Below are 16,119 nucleotides of genomic sequence, written 5' to 3' on the forward strand. Positions count from 1 at the left end.
AAGGGGAAGAAGGGTCAGCTGGAGTGGTCACAGGATGGGCTTAGAGTCCAGTACAGGCAGCAGTCCAGGAGCCGAGGAAGGAACCCCGCTGGGCACAAACAGGACGTGTGCAGATTAGAAGGCTGACCTTTTCTAATCAGAGTATGGGTGTAATCTTCAGAAAATGTTGGCTCCACAAAACATAGCCAACACATTGTTGAATGGCTTCACGGTTTCAACAAGACCAATTCTCATTTTAATCTAAATAGTCCATCTAAAACCCAAGGTTCTAAGGGATATCAATGGCTTGTCTGAAAGCTATGCATATTTTATACCCTCTGTATGAAAGCTAATGTACACACACACACACGTATATAATACATATAAAATATATGTATATGTATCCTTGCAGCAGTAGTTATAAGAAATTCTTAATATGGAAGACATCTGATTAATTCTTGATGATCCCACAAAGAGTTCCCAATTCTTCCCATTCTCCTCTAAGGAAAATAATTTTTAAGTTTTCAGAATTCAAGCATAAACACAGACAATGGATATCTGTTTTCTTTCACTTTAACAGGCCAAACATTTTAGAGTTTTACCTGAGAAAGCCATTCTTCATCTTCCTGTCCACTATGGTCAGAAGCTAAACTGTCATAGGACCCATGCCGAGTAATGGGCCCCGGACTTCCAGGGGGAACCACTGTAGGAGAAAGAAAATATATTTAAGCACCTTTAACTCATGCAGTGGAAAAAGTCATGTGGCTGCAACCATCCTAGTTACTGTGTTAATTTTTAAGATAAAATAGGACATTTAATGCACAAAGCCAATTCAAATAATTGATGAATAAGAAAGACTGAATTTCTTAGGAATAAGAAAGATTTCCAATGAAGAGTACACTTTCAAAAGTATCTACAGGAATTTTGTCATGACAGGTATCAGTGTAAACGAACTAACCACCAGCTGCACCTTAGCAGCGTGAGTACATTAAGGAGCAGTGACAATTCTATTACATGTGCTCAGGATTCAGGACATTTCAGTCATCTCCAATTAACAAAGAAATGAATTTGATGCAGTTCCTATAAATTTGGGAAGGAATTTATAAAACAAACATCAATATTCTTTAAGAGCCTATTTAGTAGTTTCATATAAATTAAAAGGCATAAATATGCATTTTTAACTTAAAAAAACTTCCTGAAACATTTCATTCATCCAAAGAAATATTTCATTTTCTTGGATACTTCAGTAGTTTCCCCAATTCTTAGGTGGTAGAATACAGTTACAAAATACCAACAAAACAAAACAACCCCCCCACCAAAAAAAACAACAAAGAGCCTATTTCCTCATACAAAGAAGAACCTTTGCTTAGTCAAAGTAATAAAATTATTTAACGTTTATTGAATTCCTACTATAAAACAAATATTACCCCAATAAAAACTTAGCCTTTCTTTTTAAAGTCCCATGGTATTTATTCGCTTATTTATATTATAAAATAGACTTTATTTTTTGGATTTCTTTAAAGATTTCATTTATTTGAGAGGGAACGAAAGAGAGAATGCTGAGGGAGAGAGTACAAAGAAGCAGACTCCCCACTAAGCAGAGAGCCTGACATGGAGCTTGATCCCAGGATCCTGAGATTATGATCTGAGCCAAAGGCAGATGCTTAACAGACTGAGCCACCCAGGCGTCCCAATTTTTTGGAATACTTTTCAGTTAACAGCAAAACTGAGCAGAGGACAGACACACTGATTTCTCATATACTCTCTGCCTCCATCTATGATTTTAATACTAAAAGAAATAAAACAGTGAAGTACTGGGGGAAGTGGGAAAAAAAGGGGGAAAAAGAGGAAGAAAAGTATGTGAGTACTAAAAAAAAGAAGAAATAGATTAGAATGAGAAACCAACAATTATCTCATAATTTCCATCACCCAGAGGTTTGTGTGTATGCATCTATATGTGCTAATTTGTTAGGCTACATTCCTAAAAATGAAAGAAAAGGATATGAACATATTTAACTCTTTTTTTTTTAAAGACTTTACTTATTTATTTGACAGACAGAGATCACAAGTAGGCAGAAAGGCAGGCAGAGAGAGAGGGGGAGAAGCAGGCTCCCCGCTGAGCAGAGAGCCTGATGCGGGGGTCACCCCCAGGACCCTGAGATCATGACCTGAGCTGAAGGCAGAGGCTTAAGCCACTGAGCCACCCAAGTTCCCCCTATTTAACTCTCTCTCTCTCTTTTTTTTTTTTTTTAATATTTTATTTATTTCTTTGGCAGAGACAGATCACAAGTAGGCAGAGAGGCAGGCAGAGAGAGAGGAGGAAGCAGGCTCCCTGCCAAAGAGGGGATGTGGGGCTTGATCCCAGGACCTGGAGATCATGACCTGAGCTGAAGGCAGAGGCTTTAACCCACTGTACCATCCAGGTGCCCCACCTATTTAACTCTCTTAATGCTGATTAGGAGTTATACCTTCACAGGCAGTTACTGAGAATACTAATCTCACTGCACTCTTATCAGACAAAGTATTCTAAAGAATGAAATCTTAGTGAGATAGAGAAGAACCTAGGGCCAGATTTTAAAGGATGCGTGCTCAAAAAAACCCTAACTTACTTGCTGGTGGAGGAGAAGTGGTACCTAAGCTATCAGTTACCATCCAGAAAGGGATAAATAGTATTAAAGTGTCATATTTGCAGTAGTGAAAACAATTAGCTACTATTTTTTTCAAAATCATAGTTCTACTTCTAAGTGGCATGCTGCCATTTGGCAAAAAACACCAGTGATCACCACAGAATAACATCTAATTTCTTACAATTCTCAATGATTACCATGAAGAAAAGAGCATCATAATAATTATCTAATTAATATCTGAGCATCCTCTTGGGAATAATTTGGTGTATATTATAAAACTGTTAAGTAAATTTATGCTTGCAAAAGGCTGAGTTGTTCCTAAACCATTTATCTTTTCAGTAAATAAATTTAATATTAAATTCTTTTTAAAAAAGATTTACTTAGGGGCACCTGGGTGGCTCAGTGGGTTAAGCCTCTGCCTTCTGCTCAGGCCATGATCTCAGGGTCCTGGGATCAAGCCCCGCATCAGGCTCTCTGCTCAGCCGGGGAGCCTGCCTCCTCTTCTCTCTCTGCCTGCCTCTCTGCCTACTTGTGATCTTTGTCTGTCAAATAAATAAATAAAATCTTTTTAAAAAATAAATAAATAAAATAAAATCTTCTCTGCCCTCAACTCCTTTACAAAGTATGTCCTAACCTTTAGATATTTGTCCTTAGTCACCTTCTTGACTCTTATTTATAGAGGGTTTGAAGGATCCACTTTTTCTGTATTAAAAACTTAATACAGGGGTGCCTGGGTGACTCAGTTGGTTGAAGCTACTGATTCTTGATTTCAGCTCAGGTCATGATCTCAGGGTTGTGAGATTGAGCTCTCCACTGGGCTCCACACTGAGTGGGAATCTGCTTGAAATTCCTTCTCTCCCCTCACCCCTCCCAAATAAGTAAATCTTTTATTTTTTTTTAAGATTTTATTTATTTATTTGGCAGAGAGATCACAAGTAGGCAGAGAGGCAGGCAGAGAGAGATGGGGGAAGCAGATTATGACCTGAGCTGAAGGCAGAGGCTTTAACCCACTGAGCCACCCAGGCAGAGAAGATTTTAAAGAGGTGAGGGTATGGGCCATGAAGATATGTGAGGGGAAAGTGTCACAAAGAGAATATCAAGTACAAAGTTTTTAAAGTGGGGCATAAGGAAAATGTTTTGATAATTATAAGGAGGTAACATGGTTGGGTGTGGTAAGGCAGGCTGAAAATAGAAGATGAGTCAGTAAAACAAAGGGGGTGGGGAGAGAGGACCAGCAGATGACTTAGGGCTCCCCCACCCCAATAAAGCTAGGGTATTGTGAAAGAAAGATATCAGAATGTTGTAAAGAGAAGTGAGAAACTGCATCCTTGTATAACTAACTAGTACTTAATGAGAATGTTTTCAGGAGTTCACACTGCATTCTATATATGCTGAGCCCAGGCTAGTACCTGTCACAGAATAAGCACTCTGTAAGTATTAAGAATGGAATTTTGGATTTTGGACTATGCAAGGACACCAGAATGGTTGGACATTTATTTATTCCTTATCAAAATGGGATAAACTTAATAAGAATACAGTGTCGGGGAAGGGGTAAGGAGTAGGATTGTAGTTGAAACAAGATTAAATCATGAGTTGATCATTGTTAAAGCTGGATGATAGGTACATGGAGAGTCATTTACACTATTGTTTTCTAATTTTGTGTATGTCTGGCATTTCCCATAGTAAAAGGTTCAAAAGAGAAGAAGAAAAAGAATACCCCTCCTCCTAACTATCTCCCTACTTTCCAAAGAAAGTGAAAAAATACGAAATACATATCTATGAAACATTAAATCCGAATCCTAAATTCCTAAATAGAGATTTTAAGAGTTCCATACCTTATGCTCACTAAAAAATAATTTTCCAATAGCTTTGAAGCATCCAGAAGATTCATAATAAAAAAAATAAAAGTCTGATGGGGTAACATTTTTAACATCAAATAAATATCCTTCCCTCTCCCTCATTTTTGCGTTTAAAAATTTTCCCCAATCCAGGTGGGAAGAACATTCCACATTCACTACTTTAAGGAAGCAATGACATGCCAAGTCAGGATGAAAAAATAATTAAAAACTCTAACCCTGGCGTAAAAAAAAAAAAAAAAGAACCTGAAAGTATGATAATTAAGAGCAAGGCTTCCATACTTTCTATCCAGCCAATTATTAGGAAAGATTGAGAGTAGAGCAAGAGTGCCATCAGCAGAAAGGGGTAAAACAAGAGTCCTTAAGGAAGGGTAAAAAGTTTTAGGGATAAAACATCTGTAAAAAATACTATCTATCTTCATTCTCGGGTAGAGTTCAAGGAAGTAGCAAGAAATCCCACCTGGTTCAAGAGAAGAAGAAGTGTGCACACAGGGTGTCTACACAGTCAAGTCTGTGATAATCTCTCCAAGTTCCCTGTGGATCAGCTGAGAATAGTCCTTCATATGTGTACAAGAGGAACGGGGATAAGATTCAGAGAACTGACAGGCATTGGAAAGGCTCTGAAGTAGAAACAAGGATGGATACTACAGAGACCTATCAGAACCTATAACCAGTGATCAGGTAGGGAACTGGGACATCCCCAGTGGTAACAATAAGGATAAAACATCTCCAACTCTCCCATCTCTTATCTTTGCACTCTGTAAGTTCTACAGAATTTAGAAGCAATTTTGGAGGGGCGTGTAACTGATTGAGATTCATTTTTCCACATTTGCTAGAAAGAAGGCACGAAAGAGAATTATGTAAGAGAGTTTGTTTATAAAAAAAAAATCAACTTCCACATCTCACAAATCTGAGTTTAATGGACCAACATAGACAACTTCTATATAAAGAAAAATGTTTAGTATCTTTTACATTTACCAACTATTCTTAGATCATTAATAAACTTGGGACAGGAAAAGAATGTGGAATTTTGTAATAAAAATCTCTGCCATGTTCCTTCCCTACCTTAGGAACAGTAATTTAAAACAAACCTAACTAGAAAGGTTACACTGCCAATTTCCTATAGAGAATACAACTTCAAAAGTACTGCCTCTACACACAGGCATGTGGTAAGTATAGATCAACAAGCAAGGGCAGGATGAGCAGATCATTATGAGGTAACTGTGAGCCAGACTTTGTTTATATTGTGTTCTCAGGAAAGCAGATCATGCTTCTAGTGAGTAAATAAATGCTAAAAAAAAATCACGAAGTGTATTTTGCTGTCTTACAGTGATAGATGAGTGTGTCTATGTGTACATATGTGTTTCTATGTATATATTTATATATTTTAATATGTGTTTATGTGCAAAGCAAACAAAAACAAATCTGTTTCACTGCCGACCTTTGCAAATTAGTCCTGTTAATCTGAACCCCAAAACGTCCAAGTCAGTAGAACAACATAAGTAAAATTATGAACAGGCAGATAAACGCACCTTTGATAACGACCCTAAGTCTGAATCCCACAACAAAATTCTTAATATTATAAAGTGGAAAATGTCAACCCATAATATGACTTTTCAAATATGTAAATAGTTTGCACAAGTTCTCTGGTTTTGACTTTTTAGATGTCATCTGCACTGTAATGTAAGGATCAATCAGTATAGAATTTTTACAAATTACCCATAAAAATATAGTATTTCTTTTTAAAATTTATTTTATTTTATTTAAGATTTTTATTTATTTGACAGACAGACCACAAGTAGGCAGAGAGGCAGGCAGAAAAAGGGAGGAGGAGGAAGCAGGCTCCCTGCTGAGCAAAGAGCCCAATGTGAGGCTCGATCCCAGGACCCTGGGATCATGACCTGAGCCGAAGGCAGAGGCTTTAACCACTGAGCCACCCAGGCGCCTCAAAAATATAGTATTTCTGAGTTAGAAAAAGTTAAAAGTATTAATTTAGATGCTGTTACACTACAGCTACAAAGTATTAAGCTACTCAAATAATAACTCCTAAATTAAAGAGTTATAAACATTGTATTTTTTAAAAGATTTTATTTATGTGGGGCATTTGGGTGGCTCAGTCAGTTAAGCATCTGCCTTTAGCTTGGATCATGATCCCAAGGTCCTGGGATCAACCCCTGCATTGTGTTCCCCATTCAATGGGGTGCCTGCTTCTCTCTCTGTCTGCCACTCCCCCTGCTTATGCTCTCTCTCTCTCTCAAATAAATAAAGTAAAATAAATAAAGTCCTTCTTTCAATTATTTTTTAAGATTTATTTGAGAAAGAGAGAGAGCGCACACAAGCAGGGGGGAGGTAAAGAGGGAGAAGCCAACCCCCTGCCAAGCAGAACCCCAATGTGGGGCTTGATCCCAGGACTCTGTGGGTCAGACATTTAACGCACTGAGCCGCCCAGGTGCTCCAAGAGTTATAAACATTATATTAACAGACCTCTAAAGACACTTAGGTGTTCTTCTTAAGTAAATAATGGTCTATATTCATGCTATTAACCAGAATGAATACAGACCATTATTTTATTGTAGGTTAGGATATGTAAGATTAAATCAAGTTTCCAAAATTGAGTTATTACTAGTCCTAGAGAAATTTAAACCTCTTGACATTTCAGGATGTTTCCCCAAAACAATAACAGTATATCCTAAATTATAAGGAACCAAATTCTTTCTAAAATACCCAGAAAGTAATAACTAGATCTCAGTAACCTAGGTTCATCTGCAAAGTATCTAGTCTTCCAGTTAGAGGATAAGTTTTTACAATGAATATATTGAGGATATTAGGGCAGGTAATTATTTTTCTTATTGTATTAGTCATGGTTTAGATATTCAGAAAAAAGCCAGATCTCCTAACTGTGGCATTTACAACACAGTGCACAGAGTCTAGATATTCTGTTAAGATGAAAGAATAAATGGAATAATTATTTGCTCCCAGCACCATTTGCTTTTAAAGCAATGAAAGGAAAAAAGATTTGACAATGCATATCAAAATAAAGAGATAAACCATGCACAGGTTATAAGCATCCTTTATATATGAACTAACACACAAAGCATAATATTAACAATGAGCAGTGCTTATTTGTGAAGCCAATGAAGGAAAAATCCATTTGGTTCTGTTCTCTTCTTCCCTACATTTCTTGAACTCCCAGTAATAAATTCTCTTACATGGGGCTCTGGAAGCTTCAGGAGACATAGCTAATCAACCACAGGTTCTGTTGTCAGTGAACTCCACACTCCCAACTTCCGGGGATATAAAATAGCTATTCTCCTTGAAATGAACCTCACTATTGGAATCAGGGAAATCCACTTCTCAAATAAGGGGCAAAACCCTAGTCCAACTGCTATCTAGTTTTTTATGTGAGATATACCTCTCTGCTTTATCTCCTGTTGAAAAACCTACAATATGTTCATAAGCTCAACATATAAATCTAGAAAGAGACTTAGGGGGTCTTTTAATATGAAGAAATGAAGGTGGATCCAAAGGTTTTTATTTGGAGAACTGAGTACAAGCTGGTCAAACTGGCAGCTGTGTGGGCAGTGGAACAAAGAATTCTTCGAGAGATTCAAGACCAAAAGCAGCTTGTTTCCTACTCCCTACTGTAACCCCACCAATCCTCCGCAAACAATAAAACCTTCGCCATACTGAAGTCTTTAGTGGAGACCGGAGAGGTGAATAATGTTGTGCTGGCATTATTCAGTCCTTTCAGTTACTTAGGGGAACAACATTCCTTTTTCCAGCAAAAGAAAAATTTGTGAGTTAAATGACATCACGTTGCCTTGAATGAAACAGTTCAGGCTCAAAGTTCACCCGAAGGCCAACAATGATAAACTCTCATCCAAGGACAAATTTCAGTACATTTTTGGTACTTATTAAAAACAGCATTTATATCACAGCCATACAATAAGTGATGGCTCTTTACCAAACTGTTTCTGATCAGAAAGCACTCAGGACCTGAGGAAGAAATGCTGCTTGGGAATGCAGTTTCCCAGCACAGAAACCAAAATGTGCCTTTTAAAAAGTAAGGCTCAAAAGACAAATAATCCCAAAGCAAAGTGGTCTATGGCATTTCCCAATGAACAAGCAATTCACAAAAGAGGCAATGCAACAGCCAACAAGAACATGTAAATGGCAGTAATCAGAAACTTGCAAATTAAAACAAGTCAGGCTTTCCTACTATCAAACTAGCAAAAATTAAACCTTGGCCTTTTAAACAATAATTTTCTTTAACAAGGGAGAAGGCTCTCAGGTCAAAAATAACACACCTAAATACATTGAGAAATGGTAAGCATTCTTATTAAGGAAGCAACTCTGTTTCTACTGAAGTCTAGAAGGAAGTTTTTCTCTGATTTATAAATGTTTCCATTAACTGTAAAGTGATTCACTGAATTTCATACACAGAGCAGTTAAGCAGCAGCAGTGTATATTACTGGCTATTCTGTTTATTAGGAGCCAACTTTTGTACCAGAGCAACAACAGCTGAAGTGTTACAATACATAAGAGGGAACAAGCGTTACCTACGTTATATACTAAACAGATCAATGATTTTCCTTGCACCCTGACCCCGTGGTACCATAGATGTTCTCTAATTAATTATTAAAGTTTTCTAACAGTCAGTCATTGTACATCTCTGGTTTCACTTTCCTTTTATTCCACATTCCCAGAAGAACAGTCACAGGCAATATATAATTAGAAAACTGACATATCCTCATTGCCTATGAGATAATAGATTTCGCTGAGTAACTGACAACCCTGGGTGCATCTCTTCCCCACCCTGCTCTGTCTCCTTTTCCCTCCCCCTTTGGTATCATATCATATTCCCACAGAAGACATAAACTAAGGAGCTTTCATTTGTTATTCCAGTTGCCATAATGGTCATTTGACATATAGCATCTGGACAAGTTATACCTGGAGATAATCTGGAAGGGTTCACAATTTAGTTTTGCTCAACATCACTGTAAATTCTGTAGAATGAAGAGAAAGAATAAAACATGCTGGCTTCATGCTACCAGCAAGATCAGCTATTCCGCTAAAAACTTCACACTATTCCAATATACTTCCAAGAACTAAAAAGACTGCAACAATCCCTTCAAAACATTTGCAGTTAAGGTCACGGTAGAGTTTATGTACCTGGAATGATGCACACAGTGCCTATTTAATGTGTATTATGGCAACTCGATTCTTAGTACAACCACATTATATATACATTAAAACAACAGCATGACAGTTTAGAAAGTCCACCCTTACTATTTTAAAAGATCATATTATAACTCTATAATACCTTGCTTGTGTTTATAGCTAACGACTTTGTCTTCCTACAGGTTGTAGAATGGTTTTGTTGTTATTTAGACTTAACATGTCTGGGTAGATTCTACTTCACACTGTTCCAATATACTTCTGAGAACTAAAAAGACTGCAACAATCCCTTCAAAACATTTACAATTAAGGTCAAGGTAGAGCCAATTTACCTGGAATGATGAACACAGTGCCTATTTAATACCTTGACACCTTTAAAATTACATTTACCATGTACCTATTTAAAATTTGTATCCATAAAAAGTTGTGGAATAAGCACAATCTAATTGATATGGTTAGTGTAGTCAATCCAAGAAGTCAAGAAAGGAAAACAAAGAAATCAGATGGATATCAATGAATCATAGGAAACAATGTAAGAAATAAAAGTTGAGCTTACTGCATAATGAGTCATGCATTTTCCTCCTTATTTTCTTAGATTCAGTGATGCTTTCTTTAAAGGGTGGGGGGTGCATGGAATTGCTTATATACACTCATTCTCCTACTATTCCACACAGAGCCATTTATCATTATCTCTATTTACACACACATAGCAAATACAGGACCAGCATTTAGCAACTGCTCAAGTATGTGAACATATATATATGGTAGTATGTGTTTCCGTTGATGAAAATGACTATTTTTGCAGGAAGCCTGGTCTCCTAGTGCTAATCCTATGTAGAATTAGGAGCTGTAATCCTTAAATAGTGGCAGATGTATTCTTACAGACAACCCTCTATGTTAGATGCATCTCTTTCAAGAATAATCAATTCTCCATTCTAAATTCAAGGAACACTATAAAATATAACACCCTTTACAAAGAGACTAAGATGAGTAGAGGATATGCAGGAACTTTTTTGAATTGATGTCTTGAAGGTAAAAAAAAAAAATCACTGTTTTTAGTCATTAAACTGTGCTCAGTTACCAATGTACCAATTTGTACAAGGGGCACTAGGACAATTATTATAAAAACTTACTGTTCTTGGTCCCATCTATAATGGCAGCCTCCACAATGAAGTACAACAAACAAAAATAAAGGGGAGGCAGTTGTTTATAAATGTGAAACTAACAAATACCATTTTTTTTGTAAAGAATTAATGCAGCTTCTTCCCCACTTCATTTATTTAGTATCTAGTTACATATTAGATAAGTCCAGATCATTATACAGTAGGATGAATTAAGTAACATATTTTCTCTTGCCTAAGCAAAAGAGGTAAAGTTCTCTTGGCATGGAGAGTTAAAAGCTTTTAGACATGGAAGACATCAACATATGCAACCTATACTTAAGAATATAATAAAAATCTTTCCAAACAATCATTATGGGACCAACAAAGTGCTCCACACAACAGAGAAACTACAAGTTCAAATTTTTACCTCTAAATAAATCAGAAAATTCACAGAACCAAGAAGATAGGGGAAGAATGAGACAGAGAATACTAGCCCACAACTACCATAGGGTTTTCTCTCTTTCCAAATGCAAGAGAACAGTTTCAAAGGCTTGCTCTCCCCTCTACTTCTCCATAGTGTAAAACTATCAGAAAGAGTTACCTCTAGAAATCATTGCCATGGAGTAAACTACATAGTATATAATGGCATAGTAGTTACTTCTTTTTTTTTTTTTTTTTTTTTTTAGTTCTTATCCTTAGATACATACTAAAGTATTTGTAGGTGTAAAGATAAAACAGTGGGTCTCATACTTTATCTGCCATTCACTTAAAGAAAAAAAAAAAAAAAAGATTTTGGAGGCACCAAGCTGGCTCAGTCAGTAGAGCATGTGACTCTTGATCTTGGGGTTGTATATTTAGCCCCCAATTAGTGTAGAGATTACTTCAAAATACAATCTTTAGGGGCACCTGGTGGCTCAGTTGGTTAAGTGTCTGCCTTCAGCTCAGGTCATGATCCCAGGGTCCTGTGATCAAGCTCTGTGTCAGGCTCCCTGCTCTATGGGAAGTCTGAAGTCTGTTTTTCCTTCTTCTTTTTCCCTTCTCCACCCCCCACCTGTACTCTCTCTCTCTTTATCTCTCATTCTCTCTCTCTCTCTCTCAAATAAATAAATAAATATTCTTAAAAATAAGATCTTAAAAGAGTTTAAAGGAACAGAAAAGACAAGAGAGGGACAATGTTGTTAACAGTTGAAATTGGGTAATATGTAGATTTATTATACTGGCCAGTGTCTTTCTGTGTATGCTTGAACATTTCCATAATTACATTTTTTAAAGACTGCTATGTGAAGGTTTGAAAAAAAAAAAAACTGGGCAGACTCTTGATCTGCAGACGGACTAGGAGTCATCTTGATTCTTTCCTTGGCTAGGGTATGAGATGTGTGAAGTATTCAGAAATATGTTGTTTTCACACAACACTGTATGTGTGAGAATCATTCATGTTAACTCCGTTAGCTCTGGTTTACTGGATAACAGTTAATTTCTATTCTCGATGACAAACTAAAGTAGTCTGTCCCTCCTTCCTCTGTTCTTTCCCTTCCTTCTTTTCCTGCCTTCCTCTTCTCTCCTTCCTTCCTCCTTCATCTTTCTCTCTCATTGCTTTCCAATTTGAAAATCACCTAATTAATATTATATGAATACATATTATAAACCTCAAAGAACATGAAGTAAAAAAATTAAAGGTTTACTGAAATCATGAACAGTGATTCCAATGATAATCCTTCAGAAAATCAAATGTTGTTCTGATATTTTAGAAGTTTTAAGGTTGAGAGTCTTATATTTTTAAGTAAAAGTTTCCGAGTCTTAAGGCAACTATCATAAAGGACTTCCAGGGCAAAGCATTTTTTAATGCAGTGAAAACCAAGAAAAATTTCACTCCCTATAAAATTACTAAGGGAACGAAAATACTCAAAACAAGTAAGTCTAAAAGAAATTTCAATTTGCATCAGTAAGTTAGAACTGCTAAGTAAAATTTCTATAGCTTTCTATAGCTATAGATTTCTATAGCTTTGAAAATGCACACATATTAGGATAGTGCCATATTTATCCAGATGACCACTAAGAACAGAAGAGGTATGATCTAGCACAATGTTTTATCTTCACTGTTGTTTGTTAACAACAAAGCATCTTTAGCCATGCCATCTGGTAGTATCTCAGTCATAAAGCACTTGGAATTGAGGAAGGCAAAGAAAGACATCCAGAGAGAACAAAGATACCATTTCTATCAACACCAACTACAACCAACAGCTATCTCTAGTGAGTTTTTATTCTATCCAAGATAATGTGTGAAGACTTTTAGATGAATAATCTTACTTAATCTAACAACAATCCTATAAAACAGGTATTGTCAATTCCCATTTCAAGGACAGGTAAACTAAAAAGGCCAGGCAGGTTAAGTTATGTGCCCAAAATCACTCAGCTAGCAGTTAGTAGAAATGGAATCTAGAACTGCAAACTCCAAAGACCATGTTCTTAATCTGAAGCATAAACTGCCTCAATTCATCATGACTTTACCTAATGAGTTCATTATTTTAAATTAAAATTTTCATATAAACATGTGAAAGATGCTTATCACCAAATACTAACTATATCATTGATTCAGAGTCTTCATGATTTGTGTTTCAGGTCTCCTTTATTTAATATGATCATTTTTATCATCTTAATAAACATCTATGTATCTTGATCTGAGATACCATACGAAGCCATCAAACAATGGAGAAAAATAGCTTCGACCAGATGTTCACAACACAAGAAGTTATAGACATTCACAGAAACTTCACAGATAGTGACAGAAACAAAGAAAGTACTTTGGGCCACAGCTCTACATTCTCTGTAATATCCCTGAAGAACCAGAAGACTTCATTTTTAAAAATACTGAATTTGCCTTATATTAAAAAGTATATTGACATAACCATGGAAGGACCACTGGCACCTGGAATACAGCCTTGGAAGGCAGCAAAGTGCCCAAAAGAGGAAAAAAAAATAAATAAATAAACCACTAGCTTCAAAATACTCCTTATAAATCTCAGCTCTGACCCAGACTTGACATCATATAAGAGTGATTCTGATGTTCTTCATGTGGTCATAAAATACAAAGAAAGCATAGTAGAAAAGGCAAGAAACTGAAGGTATAAAAGCAATGAAGGCAATTCAGTGTTTCTCGTCTCTCTACCAAGTTCCACAAAATCACATGGCAAAAAGCCTCCTGTCATATGACAACAATAAGGAGAACAGATTCTAACTGTAGGGAGACAATCTATGGCATTCACCCACAACCTTTATGCCTCGGTCACTGGGTGGTTACCTTTATTAAGACAGATCATGAGAAAATTTTTTTTCTAAAAAGGAGAAATTCAGTGATGATAAAAAGCCTACATAGCATCAAAGCAAAAGTAAATAAATTTGACTTAAATAAAATGAGAATGCAGATGTAAATAGAGATAAAATGAAGAATTGAGCAGAAAGTCTCAACTATAGAGTTTGCCTATTTTTTTCCACTTTTCTGGAATAATAACTAAAAACTATTCTGCAATTTGTAGAGCCTGAAACCTATAATACAGCAGAAATCATTATTTTTGTATCGGTTAAAAGACAGTAGGTAAGAGCAGTCCTTCTGTTAATGGCAAAGAAGTGTAGATACACACATAAGTAACACTACCATAAAATAGAGATTTTTGTTTTAACAAAATCCATATTTATGTGATTATATTTCCTATGGTTGAGAGCAGCTATAATTAATGGATTTCCCTCCTTCTCTTAATGCAGCCATTTGTCAATTCAAATACAGAATGTCCAATCAATTTTGATGTATTTAGTAAGCAATTTGTCAAATGGTGCTATAATCCAGTTAATATATTAATTCTTGTCATGGAGAGGGTTCTGACAACTACAGTTGACCCTTGAGCAAAACAGGGTTTGGGGTGCCAAAGCCCCCCAGTCAAAAATCCATGCATAACTTTTGATTACCCCAAAATTTACTACTAATTGCCTACTGTGACCAGAAAGCTTACCAATAGTCAAAACATATTTTGTATATGTATTATATACTGTATTCTCACAATAAAATTAGCTAGAAAAAGTATTTAGAAAATCATAAGGAAGAAAAAATATGTTTACAGTATTATACTATAAAAAATTTTACATATAAGTAGACCCACGCAGTTTAAACCCATGTTGTTCAAGGGTCAACCATATGTGGTTTTCCATAGCTGGTTTGGAGAGAAAAATCTGTACTGGAACTCAAAGGTCATTCTCTGGAGCTAACACCTCTATGTCCCAATATCTAAGAGCATGCTATATAGCACATCAATTAACAGGAAAACTATTTTGCTGGAATAAAGACAGCTGGGTTCCCCTGGACAGTGTGGCTGCTGATTCCTTGTAATGAGCTGGGTTTCTCCGAATCCCTGTGCATCTCATATGTTTTTATTTTTTTTTTTTAAGATTTTATTTATTTATTTGACAGACACAGATCACAAATAGGCAGAGAGGCAGGCGGTGGGGGGATCAGGGTCCCTGTTGAGGAGAGAGCCCGATGTGGGGCTCAATCCCAGGACCCTGAGATCATGACCTGAGCCGAAGGCAGAGGCTTAACCCACTGAGCCACCTACACACCCCTCTCATATGTTTTTTTAACGAAGTCTGCAAACCGATACATGTGACACTAAATGTAAACTAAGTATGGTTCTACAAGAGGAACAAGGCTTTATTAATGAAATGTATGGATTTTAAACTTAAAAATATTTCTATAAACATTTTCCACTATTCCAATCCTTTATTTTTTCCTATCCCAACATTCTTCAGGCAAATACACCTATCTACCAGTACTTAACACAGACATTGTACTAAGGCCACACAGTTAGTTACTGGTAGTGAAGCTTCTCGGAAGGCTGACCTTCACTTTCCGCAGTGGGAAGCTCTGGATTTGACTTTATAAATATATTTCATCTACTCACTGCTATGCTATCTCCATCTTTTTCCAGGTCTTTCTACACTCCAGGAGCTAGAGACAGAACAACCAGATGTTCCAGGCTTTTTGTCAGGGCGTCCAAGTTCACACCACAGAAGAAATCTGGACTATAATGACCAAGAAATGGTCAAATCCTTCCTAAACTCTTCCTTCCTTCCTTCCTACCCATTCATCCTTCTTTCCCTCTTTTTCTTCCTAAAGAGAGAGCAAGCGAGTGTGGGGTGGTGAGGGGCAGATACAGGAGAGAGAGAATCTCAAGCAGGTTTCACACCCAGTGCAGAGCCCAAGGTGAAGCTCAGTCTTACAACCCTGAAATCATTACCTGAGCCAAAATCAAGAGTCGGACACTTAACCGACAAAGCCACCCAGGCACCCCAGCCAAACTTTTCATGGGGAGATTTCACCACTACTAG

At 36.7% G+C, this 16,119-nt stretch overlaps 1 protein-coding gene across 11 annotated transcripts in view; it reads right to left on the bottom strand.

The window, feature by feature from the left end:
- BCAS3 (BCAS3 microtubule associated cell migration factor) overlaps positions 1-16,119 on the bottom strand; it is a 584,626-nt gene that overhangs the window by 266,018 nt on the left and 302,489 nt on the right. For all 11 annotated transcript variants that reach the window (XM_013053630.1, XM_045070195.1, XM_004747243.2 and 8 more), the window contains one exon: positions 582-682. In XM_013053630.1, coding sequence (XP_012909084.1) covers positions 582-682 — 101 coding nt within the window. The remainder of the gene's footprint in view (positions 1-581; positions 683-16,119) is intronic.

Source organism: Mustela putorius, unplaced genomic scaffold (assembly GCF_011764305.1).
Source record: "Mustela putorius furo isolate JIRA1106 unplaced genomic scaffold, ASM1176430v1.1 tig00003962_pilon_pilon_pilon, whole genome shotgun sequence".
Classification (NCBI taxonomy): Eukaryota; Metazoa; Chordata; class Mammalia; order Carnivora; family Mustelidae; genus Mustela; species Mustela putorius.